The sequence below is a fragment of the Macrobrachium rosenbergii genome, chromosome 41 (genome assembly GCF_040412425.1).
Source record: "Macrobrachium rosenbergii isolate ZJJX-2024 chromosome 41, ASM4041242v1, whole genome shotgun sequence".
In the NCBI taxonomy this organism is placed as follows: Eukaryota; Metazoa; Arthropoda; class Malacostraca; order Decapoda; family Palaemonidae; genus Macrobrachium; species Macrobrachium rosenbergii.
Window position 1 is genome coordinate 8,698,306 of NC_089781.1, and position 27,603 is coordinate 8,725,908.

The 27,603-nt window shown below is 36.0% G+C and overlaps 1 protein-coding gene and 1 long non-coding RNA gene across 2 annotated transcripts in view; one reads left to right on the forward strand and one right to left on the reverse strand.

The window, feature by feature from the left end:
* The window catches only part of LOC136826620 (uncharacterized), a 356,833-nt gene that overhangs the window by 186,971 nt on the left and 142,259 nt on the right, over window positions 1-27,603 (reverse strand). The window lies entirely within an intron of this gene.
* LOC136826433 (probable glutamate receptor) lies at window positions 1,404-26,302 on the forward strand. The gene is made up of 10 exons (XM_067083654.1): window positions 1,404-2,062; window positions 3,199-3,449; window positions 11,539-11,637; window positions 13,064-13,375; window positions 13,813-13,916; window positions 14,149-14,322; window positions 15,462-15,673; window positions 19,877-20,094; window positions 21,081-21,340; window positions 25,895-26,302. Exons 1-10 carry the CDS (start codon window positions 1,918-1,920, stop codon window positions 26,103-26,105), a joined length of 1,986 nt encoding a protein of 661 aa, XP_066939755.1. The 5' UTR covers window positions 1,404-1,917; the 3' UTR covers window positions 26,106-26,302.

A 27,603-nucleotide genomic window follows, 5' to 3' on the forward strand; every position in this document is an offset into this window, starting at 1 on the left:
TCTGGATAAACGAGTGATTTTTATTCTGACTGAAAAACAGATGTACTTAGACTTAAATCTTCTGAGTCGCAAAATCAGAGAATGTAATGGAGAGGAAGGATAAGTAAGTGAATGAATGCTGTTTTCTCTAACTAAAGCTTCCCCCCATTCTTTTCTAAGTTGCGCTGCCATTCTCTGTATCAGCTAAGTCTATACAAACGCAAATGCAAAGCAATACCTAAATACAAAGAACCATTTTCTCCAAACATGGAGTCACCAAAAGGTCAACAACTAGAACGAAGACGTGCATTATTGCAAGTTCCTCGATGAAACCTGATAACTCATCAGACGCAATTGATAAAATATTCCAAGTAAAAAAGGCCATTCTACCTTCACATGGAATAGAAGAAATTGATGCTCTTATTAAAGGCTGTTAAGAAGTGCCTCACTGTCTTGAAATGCAATTATCAAGTCGTTCCCGTAAATAATTGCCTACATGTTTCAAAATCAAACATCGAGATATCATCGAATGCTAGCGCCACTTTACTCTGAACTCCAAACGTCAAGATCTCCCCAAAATTAATAAATAATTTTTCCTAAACAAAAGCCTTTAGATATCTCCAAGAGCATACACTAGAACAGAAATCCCAAGAAATTCCTCGAATACATTCCGCGAGATTCATTTAAACGCATCACTAAAACTTAATAAAACAACAATTAAAGCAGCAAAATGGTTCATATTGCAAGCATGAAAATGTAAACTTTACCTTCCTCTTAAATGAAGTCACCATGTTATCCAGATAAATACGATGTACCATAATACTTGTGCTTTAAATTACAGACATGCAACAGCCAAGTTTAGTGTTTTTCCATCAAAACCTAAATGTTCCCTGGAAAAAGTACATAAAACTTTCCAGCTACAAACCTGAGATATCACACAGAATATCTACTAGGTTACTAAATGTCCCAAAAGTAATGTCATTTCCGTCATTTTAATGAGGATAACATTACTAAAATGACTACGGAGTTCTCTTCAATATAAATCCCAATCATTATTGTCAAGCGCAGGCCATTAGTAACGATATGTCCCTTTATTTTCGAAATACATTCACTCATTCATTCATTCTTTCTCTATAGATCATTATATAGTACAACAGAATGAAGGTCCACAATCGTTTGTAATATGAATAATTTACCATTTTTTACGTCCAACACTACTGGTAACACTTTCATGAATTTTCTACTAGAAGAAAACAGTCTGCCGAAAATGAAAATATCGGAAAATCTTAAACCATCAGTAATAAAAAGTATGCAAAATAGAAATACTGGACCCTCCTAGCGGTCATGGCCAGTGTGAAAGACGCATCTGGTAACTGAAAAAAAAAAAAATCGCTACCATGATTTCCGGCGCTGCTCACACTGCCAGTGTCGCGCCGAGCGTCATTGAATAAGCTTGACTAGAATTCGCTTCTCCATATGTGACTGAACTGAATGATGAGGGTGATTAGAAGTTTCTTCTTTAGATACTGTGGTCGACTGCTTATCTGGATCTAATTCCTCTTGTAAAAGATCTCGTGGGAGATAGTTCATCAAATGCATTTTTCTTGTCGAAATCTGCCTTCGATCAAAAGTACATGAACTGTGCTATTTATATCGATTTACTGTTAATATTTCTGTGCGTCGTCTCAACTAGTCTTCATAAAACGCTAAAGTGAGCGTGATTGTCATTTATGTGTTTGTTAACCACCCTACAAACAGTCTGCAAAAATTTGACAAGCAAAAACAAATTAGTGCTGCAACCAATTAAAAGTAATTTCATTTTAAAATAGTATCAGGGAACTGTGAAGGAGAGGTTATCTTATTTCGATCAGAGTTATACACTGAAATGGAAAAATATGAAACCCGGTATATGCATTCCATAGTGCATTCGTCATAAAAATGCGCCTCATCAATTGTGCAATGTTGTTCTGGCTCAGTGGAGCGTCTGTATACGGCGGAAGAGATGAAAGAAAAAGCCTGGAAGTCTCCCTTGCCTTATCTTTCGCGGAGTTCTATCATTTCCAGCACATATCCATCGTCACAGGTAAGAGTTGAAGAACCATTCACTGATTAAGCAGAAATAGACAGCAAACAAGGCTTATACAAAATTAAAAACCATAATGGTACATTGTGTGTTAAATATAATAAAACCATTTTGTGTAAGTGTTATTATTAACAGGCCAAGATTGTGTATGACCCTTTAAAAAAACAAGCGTATGAAAATAACTCGTATTAAAGGAGTCATGAAGTTTTCGTGTTCAAAAATGTTCACTCTGCATGACTAACCTGTCTCCTATCATTTGCTAAGTACGCCACATGAAAAGCGAGAGACATATTGCTCACTGACTAAAATCTAATGATATGCTGAATTACTGCTAAAAGTGTTTCCTTCTGGGCATTTTTGTTCAGTGGGGTATCTTCTTTGGCAGGCTTGCTTCTTTGAGTTGAATGCTGGAATGATAGTTTTTCATATAACTGTTGTACTAGTGAAGGTTACACCAAACAGTCGTTGAATCTTTGTGATCTTGTGTCAGTGAATCATAATTGAGATGCCAAGTAACACAAGCTGTTTAGTTCTTGCAGCCTTCCAGACAGCCATGCCAGGCATTGACCTCTGGACTAAATGCACGGAAAATGTGCTTAATAAAGGGCCAATTCATTATAATCTTGAAAAACACATGACGGCAATGTTTTCTTGATATCATAAAGAGTTTTAGTTTATTTGTCTTTTACATTATCATTAATGGTCTACTCAGCAAGAGAGTCATAAGAGTAAAGATTCATGTTAAACCACTTCTAAGTTCCTTTTCTCGAATTAGCAAAGATTCCTTAAAGAAAGTATTTTCCAGAAGCATGAAAAGAAAAGTAAGAAAAAGTTTCTAAGGCACTAAATTTCCTGCGGAATAAAAAGATGCTAATAACTCGATAACGTTCATTTCATGATATATTTTAGGTTTGTATGCAAATTCATTGGTCTTTATTCCCTGTAGATGGTTACTTAGGATCATTCTAATCAGTAATCCGATAACTCCCGTTAGCAAAAGGATTTTCCGTATGGACATCCAAAACTTGCAGATGGCAGTCATTGCCTGCAAATGTAAATTTTAGCGCAACTAAAATGACAGTAGGTACGCAGCAAATACAGACCCGATAAATACATGCGGTACCTTTCTTTCACAGATGAATCAAAACTGCAACAAGGCCAAAACCAAGGATATGACATCTGGGCAGCGAGGTTTCTAAGAGAAGTAAGGACGGGCTACGCGTCCGTGATCCCTATGCAGAGTAACCTGCCGAAAACGAACGGGACGACGGGTATGGAGCACATTCACGGCGGTGAATCTCCAGATCTTTGGTTGCGAAGACTCTACCATAGTCACCTTATTGTACATGAATTCTATACCGCAGAACACCTCCACACGTTTAAAAAGGTAAGGAACCCTCGCTCTTATCTGGACTAGACCCAAATTCCATAATACTGTTTATAGATTCATTACTGAAACATTACACATCCCGGTGACCAGCCATTTCTGATATATTTCTTTGAGTTTGCACTACATTGTACCATAAACTTACTCACTCTACAGAAAAAAAGGAGCGATAGAAGATTTGTGTGTTACCTCTCTTTCGCCAAACTTACATATATACATACACACGCACACATACATATATTATGTATGTATACATAAATATAAATATATATGTATATATACATATATGTATGAATGTGTGTATGTATTTGTATGTATATGTATGTCTATTACACACTACCATTTCCGTAACACAGAAGATTCCACAGAAAGCAAGAAAATATTCCCTGTCACATTCCTTTCATAATTGCTAAAATAAGCATGAGGCCCTGACCACTGAAAGCTCACCAGCAGAATGTCAAATCCCTAAAAACTGCTTTATTGCATAACATGTAACGCCTGCATATATATATATATATATATATATATATATATATATATATATATATATATATATATATATATATATATATATATATATATATATATATATATATATATATATACTTAACAGGAAGGAGAAAAGACGAGAGAAAAATTGTATCCGGAAAGTTAGTATTTTCAAGGATCACTGTTTCGGTTTCCCTTTGACAATCTCTAAATGCAGCGATTGCAGTGATTTCTACTTTCGTGAAAAATAAAGATACTTTACGAACCGACTGTAAACTTACTCGGTCAGACTACGCTAGTGTGAATCATAAAAAAAAAAAAATGCAAATTTTCTATTCTGTCTTATCACATACGTAACTGGAAAATTCAATCTGAACCTTTTGATACCACATGCATGACCAATTATCGTCCACCACATAAAAACTGAAATAATGATAAAATTAGAAAAAAAGTGAAGAGTAAGCTCTTCAGTAAAAACTTCGGGAAATGTAATGCAAAGGTATTTCTTTTCATCTGAAAGGAAGGTTGTTAAAACGTCCATGGCATCCCATTACTCACACTATAAATTGAGGACCGTGAGTGAAAAATGACGAGGTTATTCCTGCAAGAAAATTGCATTTCCTAGATTACGATTCTGATTTGGTTATTAGGATCTCTCTCTCTCTCTCTCTCTCTCGCAGTTATAAGGGATTTCGGTTATTGTAATCTCAATAGGTTTCTTTGCTTCGTTACCCGTATATTATTTTCCCTTAACGTGTTGATTTTGTTAACTTAGAATAATTTTCTACGTTAGTTTGGTAACGCATCCATCTAAGAGTATTTTGCTTATTTGGCAGCAGACAACTTCTGCCACTCTGGTCAGCGATGCCGAGATAGAGCTATATTCAGAAAGTTTCCATAATTTCATCTATCCCAGTGAGGACCTACGAGTAAATTGAGTTCTCTTTAGGGTAAATTTGCCACAACTTTCAAAACTCAAACAAGCCTCATTATGCACACTTTCTAGGTTTTATCTTATGACCTGTACTGTTAAGACGTCAGTTTGAACAAACCAATCAAAATAGCCCTAACTTCGCATCTTTCCGTTACTTTAAGAAACCGCTCTATTTCAGAGAATTTCTTCATATACATCAGACTCTTGTTTCTGAATAATAATAATAATAATAATAATAATAATAATAATAATAATAATAATAAACTATACAGAGACAGGAGCATGAAAAAAAGAACAGAGGAATGGCACAACAAACCAATGCACGGACAGTACCTGAGACAGACAAAAAGAACTGGCCAGCGATGAAACATGGCAATGGCTACAGAGAGGAGAACTCAAGAAGGAAACAGAAGGAATGCTAACAGCGGCACAAGATCAGGCCCTAAGAACCAGATATGTCCAAAGAACAATAGATGGAAATAACATCTCACCCATATGCAGGAAGTGCAATATGAAAGACGAGACCATAAACCACATAGCAGGCGAATGCCCGGCGCTTGCACAGAACCAGTACAAAAAGAGGCATGATTCAGTAGCAACAGCCCTCCACTGCAGACTGTGCAAGCACCAAGTGGTATGAACACCAACCTGAGGGAGTGATAGAAAACGATCAGGCAAAGACCCTTTGGGAATATGGTATTAGAACAGATTGGGTGATACGTGCCAATAGACCAGACGTGACGTTGATTGACAAAATCAAGAAGAAAGTATCACTCATTGATGTCGCAGTACCATGGGACACCAGAATAGATGAGAAAGAAAGAGAAAAAATTGATAAGTATCAAGACCTGAAAATCGAAATAAGAAGGATATGGAATATGCCAGTGGAAATTGTACCCATAATCATAGGAACACTAGGCACGATCCCAACATCCCTGAAAAGGAATCTGGAAAAACTAGATGCCGAAGTAGCCCCAGGACTCATGCAGAAAAGTGTGCTACTAGAAACAGCGCACATAGTGAGAAAAGTGATGGACTCTTAGGAAGGCAGGATGCAACCCGGAACCCCACACTATAAAAACCACCCAGTCGAATAGGATGACTGTGATAGAAAAAAAAAACTATTATTATTATTATTATTAAAATTATTATTATTATTATTATTATTATTATTATTATTGTTCGACTGCATTCTTCTGACGTTGTTGGATGACATTTAAAATAGATTAGTTCCGGTTATAAACTAATTTCTGACGAAAAGCCTGTATCTCCTATCCATTTTGAAAACGTTCATCGCCTTCCTTCAGCTTCTATTTTGGATATTATCTACTTTTTCCTATCATGCTACTTTCTGAGGAGAAGCGATGAAGTAGTTATAACTTCAAGCTGCGTGCGGAATTATACTGTTATTGAACACATTAAACGAATTTTGTGCCTATAAATTCGACAAATTGGCAGAACATCGAAATAGGAACTACACCAGACGCACGATATGGGAATGAAAGGTCCATTACGAAACCTGTGTCCGGTCAGTTTTCCAGTCTTGCAAACTGCTCTTCAAATAACATCGCTTGAATGGATGGGTTCCTTTTTCCCAACAATGGTAATTATAATTTGGACCACCTTTCGAAGGTAAATGGTTAGGCCCTCCTCCCAAAACTCTATTTCAACAGAAAGCCTCCAACATCGGCATCAGTGCCTAAATGGTTAGTTTGTGCTACTGGCTTTGCAGAGCGCCACACTTTTTTTTATGTTTATATGTATCTATATCCCCTGTTTTTAATTTTATAATATATCAAAATTATTGTCTGCAGCGGAAGTTTTTTTTAGCAACTTATTAGTCAATTTGACTTATGTATATGTACATTTTGATTATTAATAACAATAAAAATGTATATATTTGTTAAAATTTGATCTAAATAAGACGATACAGGTTCAATACTTGTGGATTTGTTACCCCAATAATAATAATAATAATAATAATAATAATAATAATAATAATAATAATAATAATGGGTGTTTATTAATAATGGGTGTTTATGAAACGTACAAATAACTCCGATGTTCATGCGAATTGCAGGTTACACAATTACTCGGAAATTGTTGAACCGCAAAATGATATTGTGTAACTGTAAGCGGCTACAGTACGGCCGTACAGACTATAATTTACTAGGAGGTTTTCCGAAGGAATGAGCAACCCATCTTACAGGTAGTCATTAATGCTGTGATATTTTACCTATTCCATTTCCACCACCATATTATTAATCGAGTTAATACTATCTTCCTTTGTATTTATACTGAAGTACATTTGTGCGGGGTGGTTTTTCCTGGAGTACCTTTCACATGTCCATAAAAATTGCATAAAATACCAAAGCTTGCAGTGGGCTGGACCTGAAGTAAGTATTTCGGAGGGTAGAAAACCACGACTGGTAATGAAGAGTATGGTGGATGGAGGGCGAAATTAGGTAGACCCGAGAGACGATAATGGAAAGACCTCATGGAAAACTTACATGCACTGGATACTCGACGTCCACATGAGTGGATTACAACGGCAAAAACAGGGGCTTTCTGGAGTTTTATACTAGCGACAATGTGTTATTCGCTGCAGAAGCCTGAGTAATGATCCAATCCCATCTCCCCGTAAATTACGTCATTGCATGTCAATTCCTCCGTGTACGAGTACAGTACAACATATTGATGGCGCCCAATATTAGTTTTTAAGTCTTCATTACTTGTGACAATATATCATCTCACAAGGCTTCAAGACTAATCTTTTCAGTTATTCTTAAAACGAAGTGAGCAAAGCAACCTATGCTGTTCTGGCAGCTAAAAGGCTGAAAATCCATGGTGGTAGTAAAAAAAAAAAAAAAAAAAAAAAAAACAGCGAACTCAAAGTTGCCTCGTGCTTAGAGTTCTTGAGGACCTGGAGGAGCAAAAATTTGCATACTTCCAATATGAATGGTGTTTATTCTATCAATATAATAATGAACATATACGATTATTATTATTGTTGTGACCATTTTTGTCATTTACTTTATCTTTACTGTAACTTAGCACTCAAGTTTTATGAGTGTCCACTCATTTTCATAAAGAATAGCGACGCCTTTTACAAATTAGTGAAAGTAACAAAAAGGATAGCAAAATATATATGACGATGTATTCATTCATTTTTTTGGACGCTCAGACGATCAGTAACACACACACACACATCCACACCAACGAGCATGCGTAATTTCATAAATCCTTTTAAAATCCACTTACTATAAACTTCACTAAAGGTAGCTTCAAAGGTTTTGTCCTTCGTTTCTGAAGCAGGCCACTTTGCGCACTTCTCATTAATTCTTCTATCGATCTTTTCCAAGTACCCATACACGAGTGACACCCACTAATTAATTAATTAGCCCTTGCACACGCGCAAAGTGATTACTGTTGAAACATTCACTGCACGTCTGTAATTCATGGCTGTCCCCATCCCCTTTCTCGCTTTGTCTGGCAGCAGTGATGAAGATAAGTGTACATTCATTAGGATGATTTTATCTACCTCCGCACATGGAGATACTCATGTAAAATACATAGTCAGTTTAGGCAGCCGGATTTTTCTTATGGAATTCCTCAAACGCTTGTATATGTTCTGCTCTCGGATTTATCGTGGCTTTGAACCAGTTGACTGGAGCGGCTATTGGATATTCTTGGTTAGCTTACAACTTAGCCCACTATTTCTTATAACAGCCATGTCAAGTAAACAGAGTATTTCGATTTAAAATTGATAATCCTTTGAAAAACTCACAATCATTGAAAGTTATTAATGATGCACTGTTAAATATGATAGTTGCCTACTGATTGTTAAATCATGCAAAATATCAACAACCATCCAATACTTCAGAAAAATAAGGTAATATTGGGTATTTTTTTTTTTTATAAAGTTGACAAGTAAACGAAGAGATCAGAATCATGGGGCTTAAGCTTACAGATTTCCGAACGAAGATAAAAAGATAAGTCTGTTAAACATGAGATGTAGGGAAAAGCAAATCAGAGTTATAGAGTGGAACAGTCTCAGAGCAATGGTAAGAGACTAAGGAAGAAACAAAACGATGTCAGGTTTTCAATAAGTCTTGCTGAACAGAATAAGAAATAACCAAGGTAAGACCAATTACATCCACTGCAACCTTCCCGAAGCAGAATGTCATATGCTCGTTAATATTACTTTCTGTGTCTTAGATGTGATAATAACAGACGGGACAGGAACCTTTCATACAGATGTAGTAGTCAACACTAAACTAGAAAATTACTTTTACAAGGCGTCACTTATCTGTCTTATTTTACTGTAGTTATTTTAAAATTAATGCAATATTTTACCTAGCATATTGCCAGACTTTTCTCGTGCCAAGAGACAAAATCACTAGTTAGGGCTTCATTTTTCCAGTAGCTCTGTTTGTCTATCAAAAATGGCGGGTTACCACAATGCTATCGGAGTGACACGCCCAGTACTCAAGACAAGGAAGGCCGAAAGTAACTAAAACATTCACGAACAGAAAACAGACCGAGAAAACGACTGTGCTTTGACTGGTGAAGGAAATGACGACTACGAACAGATTTTTTTCATAATACTATAAATCTCTTACATTACTGTAGATTAACGACAGAAAACCCACGTAAATAAGGTCAAACATCCAATAAGCTTTCTCATATTATAGGTTTGACATACTACCTGTCATTTTGTTTTGTCAAGGTATGTAAGACATGACAGCTATCATTTCCCGCAACGGTTGTTTGTTGGAAGGTAGTAGGAAGGTGCTATAGTACCGTACATATCAATGAGTGCGTCCGATAATCGACAAATATAAACGCCGAAGTGATTTAAGTTTGTCAGATTCAAATGAATACATTTATATATTTTGGAAACATCGCAGTATTCCCTTGAAAGAAAGCTAAGGTCTTATTGTCTATCTACCTATACCATTTTGGTCTTTATACATCAATCCAGCGTTCGTGGAAGATGGAAGAGGGACGTGACCTGCAGGCACTTATTTAACGACTTTGTCAAGTCAGTTCTTTTTCCCATGAATGGCAAATGTAAACAAAATGTATATCGACCAATGTACCTTTGTTACTTTAATAACTGTGACTCATTCGGATATGAAGCCTTTGACGTAAGGAACTCTGTGCGTATTTATATTTTTTTTTAAGAATAAACATTCTTTGCTTATTTCTGGAATAGTGAACATAAAGAAAATAGCAATAAGGTTGTGCACAATAAACCACAAACATTTAATGGCCATAATTTGCCTTTGAGTGAATGTAAGGGGTGTATTACCTAAGCTCTCTTCAACACAATCTGCTATTCTCATTGATCTACTGCATTAATTTGGTATCTGCTTCGTGTGCCTACATCGACCATAACCTTGTCAATACGATGCACAGTAGGTTGCGACTTCGATGACGAAAATTCCAGGCACTTATGCACGCTTATAAATTTTACCTACACTGCCTATGATAAATACTGAGCGTCTTTACCTACACTTAACGTCACAATATGCTTGTTACTGAGTGTTATATGGTTGTCTAACATTCGAGGTTATCGTTAATGCACAAGCGATTCAGAAATTTTGCTGGCTTGCTAATAAAATAAGTATACCTTAGTTCAACCAGACCACTGAGCTGATTAACATCTCTCCTAGGGGTGGCCAGAAGGATTAGATTTATTTTACGTGGTTAAGAACCAGTTGGTTACCTAGCAACGGGACCTACAGCTTATTGTGGAATCTGAACCACATTATAACGAGAAATGAATTTCTATCACCAGAAATAGATTCCTCTAATTCTTCACTGGACGGTCGGAGAATCGAACGCGGGACCAGCAGAGTGCTAGCTGAGAACGACACCCACCGGCCAATGAGGAACTCTGCTGCTATTGGAGATAATCGAGTGTCAGCATTTTATACTGTAATTTAATTATTTTTCGTTAGAACTGGTCGACCATCATTTGGAACAATTTCATGAACAATCTGATCTACATTTTAACCTGCAGTATGAGGTTTGTTCCATGAAAGGAGCTTACAAATAACATTTCAAGTATTCCTGTGAGCAATTATATGCCTTAGTTTAAAATATTAGCAGCCATTAGCAGCCTATAGATCCGCTGATACCCTGATTTTCTCTGGAGTCACTTTGTACATTACACGGATTGTATTCTCAAACTTAGACTTCAGTTCTTGCTAAAGAACGGCTCATTAGAAGAATGGCGTGATTTCTGAAATTTAATAACTTTCAATGCAGTGAAAGATAATAGTAACGATGTAATACAAATTTTTATGAATGCATTATTAACAGGAAATCTGATCTGGAAATAAGATGTTAAAAGACAAACCTACCCGTTTATGGATTTAAATCGCTGACCTACGATTTGACAAAGTGGATATAGTGTTCGCCTGGTAAAACACAAGTCAGCGGTTCAAATGATTATAATTCTTACTATTATTATTATTATTATTATTATTATTATTATTATTATTATTATTATTATTATTATTATTATGCTGGAACACAACACTCGATTGAAATACCAAGGGCTATTTGTGAATACGCAATCTAGTTTTCTGATTTTGTGTTTATTGGAATTATTATCTTAACGCCTAATATCAAATCAATTCGCTTTTGCCTCCCCAGCTCTTCAAAGGAAACGAAGCCAGTGCTGACTGGCTTTTACTATCTGACGAGACGTTTCGAGACCGCCTGCGGGAAGTTTATCTGCCTTTGAACAGCAGAGTAAGTAAACACGAGTAGCACGCATCTTTAATAAGATTTTGACATACACGGAAAACTACTCAAATATGGCTATGTATCAGAAGTGAAGGCACCTACCCTTATACAAGGGAAAAGTATCATTTATATTTCTATGAGTATATTCATATATACTTACATACACACACACACACACACACACACACACACACACATATATATATATATATATATATATATATATATATATATATATATATATATATATATATATATATATTCGTATTCGTTTAAGCAAACCTGTCAAAAGCTATATGATTTTTAAATACCTGTTCTCTCTCCGCCAGAAAAATATATAAATGTAGACTACATCATATATATATTTTTTCTGGCATAGAGAGAACAGGCATTTAAAAACCACATAATTTAGGAAAGGCTTGCATAAATGAATATCATGGGTAGCAAGCCATCAATAGAGGGAATCGAACGTGAGGGCCACTTTAGAAGGTGAAACAGAAGGATTTCAAAATTATGTCTTAAAAATAATAAGAATGACTAAAGTAAGACTTATTTATGCAATCAAGAGGAGAATAATCACGAAAATTAAGGTATTCATTTATAATGGAAGGAGAAACGAAGGTATCAATGTTTACTAAACAACGGCTTCCGCCCACGTGACCAAGGATGTTGCTGGAATTTAGATATCTATCGAGGACTGGAAATATCCAGACATGGTATCAAGCAACAGTACCAGAACACCGACTCCATTATTTTATGCTCTGAGGAGGTATTGGTATATAATCACAGTATATATAAAAAATAGATGTTAAGAAATCGGCATATTCTTTAGCAATACGAAGAGTAAGTAATATCAAAAAGCCTAAACATAAGTCACTGTGAAGAAAAAATTTATAAGACGAATATAATGTTCTAAAGAATCCAGAAGCCTTGTATGTTATTGGAAAGAGGAATTACTACTGGGGTTACTTTACCCCGTATGATGACAACAATAATTCAAGTTCTTGGTACAAATCGCAGAAGGATCTTAAGAAGGAAGGTATCCGTTAGTACAAATGCAGGGGCTCCATGCTACCAGGAGAACGAAAGTTCTCACGTAAAACTATACATCATATTTTATGCTATCAAACAATGGGTTATAAGGATATAAGAATTTATTTGGTGCATTTAGGGTTTCTAGTCGTTACTAAGGAATACAATTACAATAAAACTAATTGCACTTAATGATTACTGCATAATCTTTCGTAACTGCGGTATAGTTTCATTTTCCAAAATGGAGTGTTTTTCATCCTTTAAAGAATTCAGTGTGTTTTTTTTTGTGTATATTTAAAGAATAACTGAAAAGATACCTTATGAATAACATAAAACTTTAAGAGGGATGAATTCTAGGATTTTAGACTGGACTGCTCAAAACAAGCACCTTCCTTGACAGGTAAATGTAGCCACGCTCAATACAGAGGATGGTGGCTCTGCAGTTTTGTGGGAAGCCTACCATGTGTCCCCGGACTTCGACTTAAAGGAAATGAAGCTAGGGTACTGGATCCACACAAGAGAAGGTGACCCTCCCGTAACAAAAGGGTTCGCTCTCGAGTCTTTTGCTGACCTTCAGAAAGACGCGAGCAGCATGGGACTTGCCCCAAGGTACGCTGAATCGCGACATGGATATATGTATGCGATGGTAGGCGATGCCTTTAGCAGACGGACGAACTTGATGGGACTGCATCTCCGTTGCACAACTCTCCAGGTAACTGATCTTACTTAAATCTATATACAAGCGTCACAACAATGCAGGTAGCTGAATGAATGCTATACGACTGTCTTGGTAAATGCATTAAATTTTTGGTGCTATACTGGACATCAGGAACCTTCCTGAAAGTAATACAGCTAATATATTTGCGTAGTTATGCAGATGAGGACATCGACACTATAAAGAGATGGGTATGTGGTCGTATAAAGAATGAAATTGGATGATTTTACTCTGCAGTGTCTTCATGATTTTCTTTTTTACTGAAGTATTTCAAAATGAGCGAAAGTTTTAATAAAGGTCATCAACGCTGCTGTTCCTCGAGCTATAATTAAAAACCTGCAAGACTAAGGGGAATTAAATTCGTTATTACTGTATTACTAGTATAACAGACGTAAAATTTTGAATTCTAGTAATCCATTTTATTATTCTTTCAGGAAGAACCATTCATTGTGCTTGTTCGCGAAAAAGATGGCAGTCAACAAGTATCGGGGATCGTCGGATCAATTTTCACACACCTTCAAGCAATCATGAACTTTACGTGAGGATTTCTTTACCTAGGAAACTTGAAATTCTTGTGAAAATGATTTTCAATAATGGCAAAATAATGAGCGCATTCAAGTGAAACATTTGCTTTAGCAGTAATAACGATCATCATATGTCACAGAAGGGTCGTAGCAGTCCATAGTTATATGCATGTATATTTCTCCTTGCCAAGCCCTTTTGCAACATATAAAAGCATTTTGCCAAATATGTCTTTGACCCGATTGCAGATCGACTTGCTATGAGGTGGAAGATGGCGCTTACGGCTCCCTGGAAGACGGCCAGTGGAATGGATTAATCGGCGAGGTTTACAACGACGAAGCGGACATCGCTGTGGCCTCAATTGATGTCACAAAAAAGCGGAGCTTGGCTGTGGATTTCCCTATTGGAGTCGGATATTCTAAGTAAGATAAGGGAAAATATGAATAAAAGACCGCAGGCATCTCGTCATACTACTCCCGTGCCTGGTTATTAACAAAGATTTTTAATAATTTTTTGATGTTACTACATGGAGAAATATTTGAATATTAGAAATCAACAGAACAGTTTACTATAGCCCTGTAGTTTTGAATTGCCTATGATTTCAGACCTTGATATGAAACTAAAACGCCTCTCATTTTTTGCTTTCCTGTCATGCATATTTGACCTGTAAACCCCTCATCTATATCAAGTGAGGTTAGGCCTCGATAATTCTTACCGTCAACACTATTCCTCTCGCCCTTTCGTTAAGTCGTAGCTCTTTTCTGTTGTAGTGGAAAGCATTAGCACCACCAGCTTCTAATGTGTGATCCCATCAACTCCTAAGGCCTTTCCATCTGTCTACTTTTAAACCGTTCCCTTTACATCCTCAACAAACATTCTCAGATTTGTGTAAACGCTTTCTACCATGAATTCAACTACTTCATAAATTTCTCACTCTGTTGACACAAGACTACTTCTTTTCATACACCATCCTTCTACTTATGAAGTTATGCTTATTAACCTTTTCTCTACACTTACTTTAATCCAGTACATCTTTTTTCCAGTGAAACACTCGACAAAATTCGTCCTGTAATCTTTATTCTGCTCGGTGGTTTTACTCACTTGGTCCTTCATCAGTTCTGTTACTATCTATATACGGTCTTCAATTCCTGTCCTCCAACTGTATTTCAGTCTTCTTTTTCCTTCATTTAACATCTCATGTCACCCCACAATGCACACTATTTGGTTCTCCCTCCTGTGCGCCTATACTTGCTAAACACCCTACCGACACAGTGATTCGATCCTTGAATTTGCTCACAGAAATCATACATATAAACACACAGATGTACGCATAGGAAATATATATATAATATATATATATATACATATATTTATATATGTGTGTATACATGAATATATAATATATATATATATATATATATATATATACAGTGTATATACATGTATATATATATATATATATATATATATATATATATATATATATATATATATATATATATATATATATATATATATATATATATATATATATATATATATTGTTATTTTGTAAACTCAGGTACATCATGTACATGAAACGACCCTCGAACAGCGACTACATGTGGAGAGCTTATACTAAGCAGTTCTCTCTCTTGGTGTGGATCGTCACTGCAGTGTTCATCCTCTGGGTCACCATTCTGTTTTACCTGAACTTGAAAATATCTCAATTTCCCTCTCCCCTCGTCTTCTCCGAAGCTTCCTTCACCATCATCGGGTTCATCCTCGGACAAGGTAATTGCAAGTACTCGCATACAGTTTACATACGTACGCAAGTTCGTGAACGTGTATATTCATAATTGGGTTGCGAGTTAGGAAATACTCGCCTCCGTTTGAATTTTTCTTGTATATATAAGCTTGTTTTTCCCTTTCTTATGAGAATCGAAACGGCTGCTAAAGTTTCTTGATAATCATCACTATCCAATATATATATATATATATATATATATATATATATATATATATATATATATATATATATATATATTATATATATATATATATTATATATATATATATATTATATATATATATATATATAATTATATGTATATATATATATATATATATATATATATATATATATATATATATATATATATATATATATATATATATATATATATATATCCTGTTTTATAATAGTGTATAACTTGGAATATATTTTGATTTATTAAATCTCGTAAAATGTCTAATATTCTAACGTCCTGTTTTATAATAGTGTATAACTTGGAAAATGACCGTAAAATGTTACATCTAAGCCTTAAAATGACTGACTAACACGCCACACTTACACTATTATCCCATTTAGAACTCATAAATGCAGCGTCTTGCACAGAGGTTGTTAAACCCACAATGAATCACCCCCCGATAATTCTTGAAATTTGAAGTGGTACGATTGTCTAGGGAGTGGATTCTAGACAACCCCACAATCTAACTTGGGGTATAAAGTGACATAGGCCAGCCTCCCAGGAAATACCACAGCTGTGGGTAAAACCTAGCTTGCATCACCGTCTCAGAATGGTTACAGGGACTCAGGAGATTTCATTCTTTGTTCAAAGCATTGGTTTTTGAGATTACGTTGCCATCCACATGTCCATTCTCCCCAAAATGGTCACACCAGTCTAAGTATTAACCCTTACTGTTAGGAATCCAGCATATATGCGAATATTTTGCATGCTGTATATTAAAGTATAACCCTTGTCTGACGTCATTTTGCGCTTGATTTTAAAATTATTTCTTATATAAGTGATTGCAATAAAATTCTTTTGGTAACAGAATTAGAATTTATAAATATCAATCCTGTTGATGCTGTTGGGGTATTAGAAGCAAAATGATGTACTTCGACCTGAATCTCAGTCGTTGTCACATGTCGCTGGTGGCTTTGTTGTTGGTTTCAATAATAATATTTCAAACTTATTTCTTTCAATATCTTTCCTTTTTTACTCTTCTGAGGGCGCTGGATAATTATTAGGTTTTCTTATTTTCTATTTCCTTCTACCTGTTGAAAATCTCTGATTCAGAAGCAGTCTATATATGCCTCAAAATCGGCGTCAATATAGCTAGATGTATGTCCTCCCTGTCTAGTGAAGTATTATTTATATTATATCCTCATATTACCGTCAGCTTTTTAGTTTTCTGTAAAAGGAAACTATTGTCTGTCCGTCCGCACTTTTTCTGTCCGCCTTCAGATCTTAAAAACTACTGAGGCTTGAGGGCTGCAAATTGTTATGTTGATCATCCACCCTCCAAACATCAAACATACCAAATTGCAGCCCTCTGGCCTCAGTAGTTTTTATTCTATTTAAGGTTAAAGTTAGCCATAATCGTGCGCCCGGCAACGATACAGGACAGGCTACCACCGGGCCGTGGTTAAATTTTCATGGGTCGGGGCTCATACAGCATTATACCGAGACCACCGAAAGATAGATCTATTTTCGATGGCCTTGATTATACGCTGTAGCGGCTGTACAGAAAACTCGATTGCGCCGAAGAAACTTCGGCGCATTTTTTACTCGTTTGTTATTGATCTCTGAATAAATATCCCTTTCCTCGAACTTATTTTCTGCCTATGTCCCTACCCTTGCGAGACCAAAATTCTCTGTGCTACGCACTTCTGTGTGCACCTTACAGACACACAAACACACAAATATCTGATATATGCAATTTGCCAGCCACATAGCTATGCAAAGCTGAACTGGTTTCGCTAAGTCAAAACTGGATTCAGTTCTAGGTAACACCACAAGCTACTGGACGTATTAGGTCAATGGAGGAAGTTCTTAAAAAAGAACAAGATTTTTGCGAATGACCATCCAAAATCTTTGCTTAGCTTACGGGGATCGAAAAGAAAAAATGTTGAAAATCCAGCTTGAAAATTCTCAAAGAGTAGGTAATAAATTATTCAAAAAGCCGTTAATAAATTATTTAAAAACGAAACAAAATATAGCGTTTATGGCAATAACAATGGTTACCACAACCTACCAATAACAAGACCTGTACGTTAACGGAAAAGACAGGTGCTCTTTAATTATTCCTCGACGCATCGTATACATTAATCACTTTGCGACTGGCAGGGTCCGAGAGCCTACCTTTCACCCAATTATTGCACCTCTCTTGGGTATTTTCATTCACAAAAGGACTTCGTAATGTCCCTATTCTTTTAAAGCTTGTGAATGTACGTTACGCCATCAACAAATGTGTGCATAATTCAAGTGAATTATTCTCGTTTTAAGCGGTTTAGTTCCAACCCAGGACTTATCTTTCAAAGGAATGCATTCTAGTTCAAAGAAAGTAGGGGAAAACGAAAGAATCATCAGTAAAAAAAATACAAAGCACGTACCCGGAATGTATTTTCGTGCTTTCTTTAAACTAAATAATAAAGTGCATTATACTTGGGACGTTGACATGACACGGTTCATCTAGTTATTTTTCCCTAAATCAATCTGCGTGTTTGTCAAGGCAAATAAATGCACTATCAGGCACCTTTTTCCAATGCAACACGTTTCCGGCATTTCTTACGTGCTTTTCAAAACCGCAACTACTATGATATTCGCCGACGAACGATGTCAGTCTGAGTACCCAAATCAGATGTAGTTGACAAGAACCTACATGCTTGTCAATACGATAATGTACCGTTTAAATCTGAGATAAAAAATCTCCTGTCACTAGTCGGTTATGTTCTCCTCCCCCGTTATTTTAAATTATATTCAAGCTTATCCTCTCACTTCTTCATTCAGATTTTAGATTTTTTGGAGTATATCTGGCTAGCTTTTCCCCTCCTCAAGAATTTCACAAATCTGAGCTTTAGGCGTTCGGAATACAATAAAATTTTGGCCTTCTTGTTGTGGAAAATAATGTAATTACATCGGAGAAACATGAACTTTTCGTCCTCTAAGATAAGTCAAGGATTCAAAATGTACGTAATTTTACCATTGTTTTTCTGTTGTTGTGAGTCGTAATTTTCTTGCAGGCATTTCGATGAAAATTCGATTCACTCGCATCGTTTTCTCATGCTACCCAAAATTCCAGTGAACTTCGTCCGGGCCGTATGATCGAACGGGAAAGAGCTTATGCCGGTACGGGCTAGACTAATCGACAGTTAAGACTGTCTCGACATGCAGACATGCAATGACTGTGGCTGATACACGTCACTTGAAAATAATCTGTCATCTTGAATTTTATGTTTACCTAATGAGCGCCAACAGAAAGAAATTTTGCAATGCCTAGAAAACTCGTTCGTGCATCCGGAAGAAATCATCATTAAAACAGTGACTCCGTCTTGCTTGACCCTTAGCGCTCTTTCTTTCTCTCTTTCTCATATCATATCATATATATATATATATATATATATATATATATATATATATATATATATATATATATATATATATATGTATATATATACATACATGTGTGTGTGTGTGTGTGTGTGGGAGGGGAATGAATATGGCTTGTTGGACCCAGTGCTCTCTCTCTCTCTCTCTCTCTGTATGTCTGTGAGGGAGGGGGAATAAACCTGGCTTGCTGACCCAGCGCTCTCTCCCTCTCTCTCATATATATATATATATATATATATATATATATATATATATATATATATATATAAATATAAATATATATATATAGTATACAGAGAGTGTGTGTGTGTGCATTGATGCATTTACTGGTCAGCTACTTAAATAGTTAGTATATCTGGCAAATAATAACACGGGGTCTGAGTAAACACAGACTAATCTGATGGTTAAAACCCTGTTTTACTTTTCGGGTAAATGAAAATTTCGATATTACTAAGCATCTTTTGAACAGTCCAGGAAAAGAAGAGTTAGTTTGATTTGCTTTTAGAACCCTACTTATGTGTTACTATCTGTCACTAAATAAATGTCACGAAAGCAGGTGATAACTTCTTTAATGAAATCTTTCCATAAACTGGATCGTCAGGTACTTCGATTCCCCTGGAACGAACAGCTATCCGTTTAATCGCTCTGACGACACTGATGACTCAAGTTCTTCTTCTTGTCCACTACACAAGTGATCTGATGTCTGGACTAACAGCTGGTCCTCCACTCCCTCGGGTTTCGAACCTACTTGATGTAGCTTCGAGCTCTGACCTCCAGCTGGGGTACTTAAAGCATATCTCCATAGACGAATATCTGAGGGTACGTGTTATCCAAGGTTTCTTTATATATAAAAGTTGGCTACATTTAAATGATTAAAGGGACATCATCATCGAAATCTTTGTATTTTTTTCTTCTACTTTTATCTCAGAGTTCCTTTTCTAGCCCTGGTCAACAACGAGTTACTAATATTATCGTTATTAGGATATTACACAAAATATTTATCTATTAAATTCATATTGGCTAGAAACGCCTTTGGTACTTTATTTTCTTCTGCTCTAATTCCAATAATTCATTTCCTAACCTCTAAATTACCCCTATAACATAAATAAGACTACACTAGTGTCTGTCTACCCATGTATGCATGTACATATTTATCGCAAAATACTTTCAATCTTATTTTCCAAAGTAAGACGCATTTACGGCCACTTCAATAATTAAGTTCCCCTGTGAACAATGACTTATTTTCTCTTTCAAGCATGATAGAAAACGTTAGCCTTAACGACATTTTTTTTTTTTGTATAACTCATCCAAAATGTACCCAACAACAGATTACGCACATCACGGTGTTTAATTTTTTTTTTTTTTATAACGAAATACAGTTAACTTAGTATTTGGACTCAACAAAATTCAGATTTTATACGTTATAACCCGTTCACTGTCACGTGTTAGTACATATACCAAGAATAAGCTTCATAACCGTACTCGTTGACGATTGGGTGCAAGTACCTACAGCTTTTGGTGGCAATAACGTGTTTTATCAACTCTCGTTTTCGGTGCAATCAGGTAATACTTTTGTGAAGGTTAAGACTCGCATTTATTTTAAACAATCATAGCCCTGTACATAATTTTACTTAAAAGTGTTCTTATCTTATCATTATTATAAAAAAAGAATCCAGTAAGTTATGTTTAGGCAAAATTTACATATAGGCTGCTAGAATACTATATCTATTCACAAGAATTAACTTGGTAAAAAAAAAATCCAAAAGTATAAAATTCAATTTCTGTCTTTGTCTCTTTTTCTCAAGGATTCATCGATTGACGCCTACAGGAAAATCTGGGAGGGTATCCATGAAAGAAAGCTGGTCGACCTCGCTTCTACCAACGAAGATGGCTTCAGGCGGGTCTTGGACAACAAGAACTACGTGTACATGACAGCTGACAGAGCTTTCCTCTACCGTTACAGTCAGGAATGTCGGGTCTATCTCTTGCCTAACGCCAACTTCCCCACACAGTTCACCCTCGCCCTAAAGAAGTCGTCTCCGCTCACGCCTGTCTTTCAGAAGGTGTAAGTCAGAAAGATAAAATACGCATGAGCCATAATGAAGAGCCTAGTTAATAAGCTGTTGCTGGAAGGAAACGGGGTATTTTCCACATGGTCTTTGACGATTGCAGTAACCTTTGCCCAAGTAATGGTTTCATGACCAGTGTGCGCAACTACTCTGAAGGAGGACATCACTGCCTTCCATCCTTCACTTAAGTAGTAACCATGTACTACATGTAGGACTTTGAATCAAAATTCACTTCTTATTGCTTGTTTACTATACAATTCAGCTTAGGGGTTTAGTTAAATGTAAATGTTATTGCATATAAGCCCTCATTTGTAAAAATACGCAACTGAGTCACGTTCTATTTACTGAGTGTTAGAATTTCTTAGATTTTGATATTTACCGATTTATGAACGATTGGTCTACTGACTCGGCACTGGAATCATTAGATTATTCAGTAACACAAATTTTGATATTAATAAATAGTTCATGACTACTGCGTACATAATTGATGAAAATTGCCTAAAGGCTAGTTATTCACACGTTCCTTGTGCTGTAGGAATTTACACTTGAGAGAAATTTAGAGAGGTATCTTCTGGAAACGCGACAGGGGCAAGCAATTGAGCCATCTCATATCCAGAACATTTTTTCAAAGTTTCGTTACTAACAGTAACATTTTCAGGCTAACTAGGAGAGAGAAATATGAATATACAGAGACAAAAATTTCAATAGATAAAGCTACGTAAAAAAAGTTAGTTATGTATGATTTTGAAAAAGCTGGAAATGAAATACGTCAGGAACTCAAACACCATTAATATTACGTATGTCAAAGATTAAAATGTAATTTACATATGTAGAATATATTATATTAGCTTGAGTCTTTTTACATTAAAGTAAAAAAGGTTCTTGAATTCTTAACTCTAACCTGTAAGAACTAAATACACTTTTTCAAAGATTTTTACTTCAAACCATACGAATATTTTCACAATGATCGTATACAGGAAAGCTGGCTAATGGTTTTTGTCTTCTTGCACTGATTGCTGTCTAGGTCTCTTCTCTGAGTAAGGGTGATTAAACTAAACCGATATAGCACTACTGGCAGCACTGGCTATCTGACAGTTTATTTACCATTTAAAAAAAATGTTTTTCAAACCAAACAAACTACCTGGTGCTCACTGTACTGTTAAAGTACTTTTCCTAATGTCCCTACCTTTCAGAAATGTAATTTATACTGGTTCTAGTTTCATCACATTCTTTGAGAACGGAGTTGAACAGGACAGAGTCATCGGTAGCCAAACCAACCACTGGTTAGGGTCAACTAACTCCTCTACAAGGAACCATTGCGAAAATTTTTGCAAAGTTTTAGAAAATTTTAAAATTTTCGTGAAGGAGTTTTTCAGTTAGGAATGTAGACATCAAGCATCTAATTTTATCCAGACGAATAAACCAAAATGAAATATCGAGAACTATCCCTACTCTTTTTAGATCTAACATTACTTGTATAGATTTTCTACATATGATACAGCATTTTAAATATCTGACTATCCCATCAAGTCAGTGTCCACTTCTCCAACACAAAAAGGTATAAGTTCGAACCATGGTTAGGCTAGAGTCGTTCCATATATGACTAAGTTTGAGTGTAAGTTATTCACAAGGTTTGGTGACTTTGTTATCTATGTGTTATTTGTGACAGTGTTTGTTAAGTACAAAAATACTGTGTAAGATTTGTGACAAAACTTATCACACACACGTGTATGTGTATGTACATATATATGTGTGTGTGTGTGCGCGGGGGTGCGTGCGTGTATTTATGTATAAGATACAGCGTTTTAAATATTTGAATAGCCTATCTAGTCTGTCATCAATTCTCCAACACAAAAAGGTGATTCCAATCCTGGTTAGGTTAGGAGCCATTATCATATAAGACTGCGTTTGAGTGTAATTTATTCCCAAGGTATAGTGACTTTGATAAGCATGCTCACTTGTGATAATGTTTGAGAGTACAAAAATATAGTGTAAAATTTGTGACAAAACTTATAACACACACGTGTGGCCGAGAGACAAGGGTTTCAGTTATCAAAATGTTACATTGGTTAGTTTTTGGAGTTTATTGGATGTTTCTGAACAACGTAGCTCCAGTCATCAACAAGGAATGAACATAAAAAAGATACGGCAGTGTTTATGCTAAAGCTATGAGGTATAGTGTATAGGTTGACCAATGAGAGTAATGGGATAAGGATTAATACGTATGCTGAGGATGCGGAGGTGAGTTGGCAACATTCATGGTTAAGTTTTAGTGGTGGTGGATGATGCAATAGCAATATCAGAGGCCATGGTGAAGGTGATGGGGTCTTGGAAGCCATCGGTGTGGGCCCATTCTCATGTTGTCAAGGTATGTAATAAGAATAAATCCTCATATTGCAAGTTCGTGGGGTGTTTGCTTTCTTTTACATAGAGGACTCTAAGGATACAGAGTCGTCAGGGGGTTTCTTTTATATTCGAGTATCTCTGTAAGATGGAGGTCATGTTTATATTGGTAGTGCCTCTTAATGGCATCATCCTGAATGTGGCAGGTTAACCTTCTCAAGTCTTGGTCATCACTGATACATGCAGCGTGGTGAGGCCACACTCCTCATTTTGGCATGTATGTCTGACACACACACACACACACACACACACACACACACACACACACACACACACACACACACATATATATATATATATATATATATATATATATATATATATATATATATATATTATATATATATTAGGTTTAGCCTCTGGATTTCGGCTGGATGTAGGACGACGTTATTTTAAAGCTGAGAGGTCTTCTTAGGCACTGGTTGCAATGAACTTTTGATAATCCTCTCATCTCTGCCTGGAGGCCGTTTTTATGTGGCTATGCCAGTAGAGAGTCACTACAGCTTCGAGCCCCTGAGCCATTTTAGAGTCCTCAGTCTCCTCTGGGATGCTGACATGAGTCCATAATTATCTTTGTACACTTTTTTGATGATGTAGAATATGATCGTTTTGATAGGCACATTCGCGCAGAGGGACAGTAGGTAAGCAATGATAACTCTGGAGTTACTACTGCTGGTAAGTTCCAAAACTTTGCAGAAAAGGCGATTCTGCAGCAAGAGCGGATGAACAGCATCAGGATGTGTACCAACCTCTCTGCAAGTTGATAGGTGGGATGGGGATCTGGTTGATCATAAGATTATGTGGATTTCCAGGTTTGTGGTTTTTCACTTTCACGTATAATTAGGCGGGGTCACAGGCCCTTGACTGTCCTGGGAAGAATGGCACTGTTTCAAGGGCAATGACCACTTAAATAAGCTAGTTTACAAGAGCCTGTGCTGGCATAACGAAAGGTTATTCATAAACAACGCGGCACTGAATATCCTTCACTGGTTTCCTTGTGATCTTCTGAAACTGTTTTCGTCAGGCAGAATGGTACCGATCTTTCCTAGGTAGTTTTTCCCTCCCCAGAGGATACAGTAGACGTAACTCATATTGGAATGATGGATGATGATATCAAGCCAGGAGTGGAGTTTCTTAGCGGCAATGATTGCTTCTGTAGGAATATATGGCGTCGATGGCAACTTTTCACCTTGGTTAACTTGCTTAAGAGTAATGTCTGAATAGGGTATGTCAATGAGACCTTACCAACGGGTTCTAGGTCGAAGATATTGTCCAAAAGGACCTAAGGTCGAGAACCCTCATCTCTTTCTTAAAAATAACGTTGTCTTTCATCCAGCTGAACTCCCAACGATAAAGGCATTTCCAAGACAAATATGCCAGGATGGCCATGAATCGTCTGTTGAGGAGGTTAGCCTCTCACTTCCAGAATGGTATCATTAAAAAGCACTACCAATATAATCATGGTTCCATCTCACCAGAGAATTATTAGTAGTTCGCACTTAGATACGTGATTTTGAAAGAAACCCGTCACGACTTTGGATCATCGCAGCCCTCTGTATATAAGAAAATGGTCCCCATGAACTTGTATTGCCTACATCGAAAAATCTTCGAGATGTACCCACACCTACAGCTGCCCAGACCTTACCGGCCCCAACTTTGCTCCCTGATTGGTCATGGCTACTGCAACATCCACCACCATTCCCCCACCCCCACCCCTTCATCGCTGTCACTAACATGGCTCAACATTTCATAGGTTTTGCATAATACCGCTTTTTCTCATCCCTGTTTTTGTTCTTTCCTGATGAGAGAACTATATCGTTCAGACAACGTCCAATAAAGTCCAAGCATCTCGAGAAACAGTATCATTTCAATAATGAATCCATACTCTCTCGACTACTGGCAGATGATTGCAAACTTAGGCCCCAAAGAAAATAAAAAAGAAAATTACATACACACAAATATATATATATATATATATATATATATATATATATATATATATATATATATATATATATATATATATATATATATATATATATATATATATATATATTTATACACATACACAGATGTGTGCGCGCGTGCGTGCAAGGGCTTGCGAAAATTACTTCTTGGTATTACATTACTGCTTTTATCTACTTTAGGTTGCTGAAGATGCTTTCGTCCGGCTTAATCGACAAATGGGAGCGTGATTTTACTCCTACACTGGCCGACTGTAATACCCTGGAGACTTCAGCCATCGAACTTCCAGCAGTATCAGTGCCTCTACTTCTCCTTGGCATGGGTATGGTGGCCTCTCTGGTCATAATAGCTTCGGAAATCATCGTGCATAGGATAAAATTGCCAGGGTCATGAAGATAAAGTTGGAGTTTGATTTCTTGGATTTTCTGGCAGATATTCTAGCTCTGTTCATCTAGGTGCGAAAATTAGTTGTGGATACGACAAAAGTATGTACATAAAACTACAACTCGTGTGATTCTTAAATTTTCGGCCATTTATCTTATTTCTTAAAACTAAATTGGTAAAATTAAAAGTATTTGTAAAATTTAAAATCGTCTGGCGTTATTTAGATGTGAAGATGGAGCTAAGAAGAGTGAAGTAGATACAAACAAGTGTATATGATTAAAGTGTGTGATATGAAAACTTATCACACTGATAGAGACCAATTTTAACTTATTCACAGCCATTAATAGACTCCATAATAAATCCGCGTAGACACTAGAAAGTATTCATATAACCAAGCCATTCATTTCAAGCACTATCTAAAAATCAAGCTTATCCAGCGAGATATGATAATCATACAAGCAACTCTCAGCGACATGATTCAGTGATCTACAATCTTTATCTATAATTAATTCCTCGTAACTGGTTGCTTGCTTTGTGTAAGTCTGCCCAAACACTGCCTTAGAGAAGCATATCTTACCCGCTTCCAGTATGTTTCAAAAGGGGATTAGAAATATAATACAGTTTTACTGCAAAATCATAAAGGTGATCGAATAGAAAATTAAAAATAATATGGTTCAACTCAAAGCATTACTAATGCTAGCATTCTTCTGAGTTATATGGAAGAGTCATATTATTCCAATGATATTACAGCTTATTTTCTAACACTGCTATCTTCGTTACAGTAGGGCTTATCTGCTTCTTCGTCTGATACTAGGATCTCTCACTAAAAAAGGCACCTTTAACAATGCCATTAATGATTGGTGTCGTAGGACACCTTAGCGTTTGACCTACAGAACTACATGTATGTACACAGTTACACAAATGGATACACATAAATACTCATAAATGACTGTGTATATATATATATATATATATATATATATATATATATATATATATATATATATATATATATATATATATATATATATATATATATATATATATATATATATATATATATATATATATATATATATATATATATATATATATATATATAAGTTAAAATCCTGAAGGAAACAGGAAAACACTGGAGTGCTGTGAGGCCTTTCTACACTACGTCCTTTACTAATAAAGGACGTAGTGTCGAAAGGCCTCGCAGCACTCCAGTGTTTCCGTTTCCTTCGTGGATTTTATCTTTATTTATATATCCATCACGTTCCATATTTTCGTGATTCAGTTATACACACACACACATATATATATATATATATATATATATATATATATATATATATATATATATATATATATAGAACATATAGATCAGACGCGTTAGGCGCTCATTCATACGATGAAGCAGATAAAGGGCAGGAATACGATGCGATACGCATTTTGTTTTAATCCTACGTTTCGTGACAACATCGCCACATCTTCAGGGATTTTCTACAAAATAAAATATAAT

Coding starts and splice junctions, on each gene's coding strand:
- LOC136826433 (XM_067083654.1), top strand. CDS start 1,918: ATGCGCCTCATCAATTGTGCAATGTTGTTCTGGCTCAGTGGAGCGTCT. Junction 3,450..11,538: donor ACCTCCACACGTTTAAAAAG/GTAAGGAACCCT, acceptor TTGCCTCCCCAG/CTCTTCAAAGGAAACGAAGC. Junction 20,095..21,080: donor CCATAGACGAATATCTGAGG/GTACGTGTTATC, acceptor CTTTTTCTCAAG/GATTCATCGATTGACGCCTA.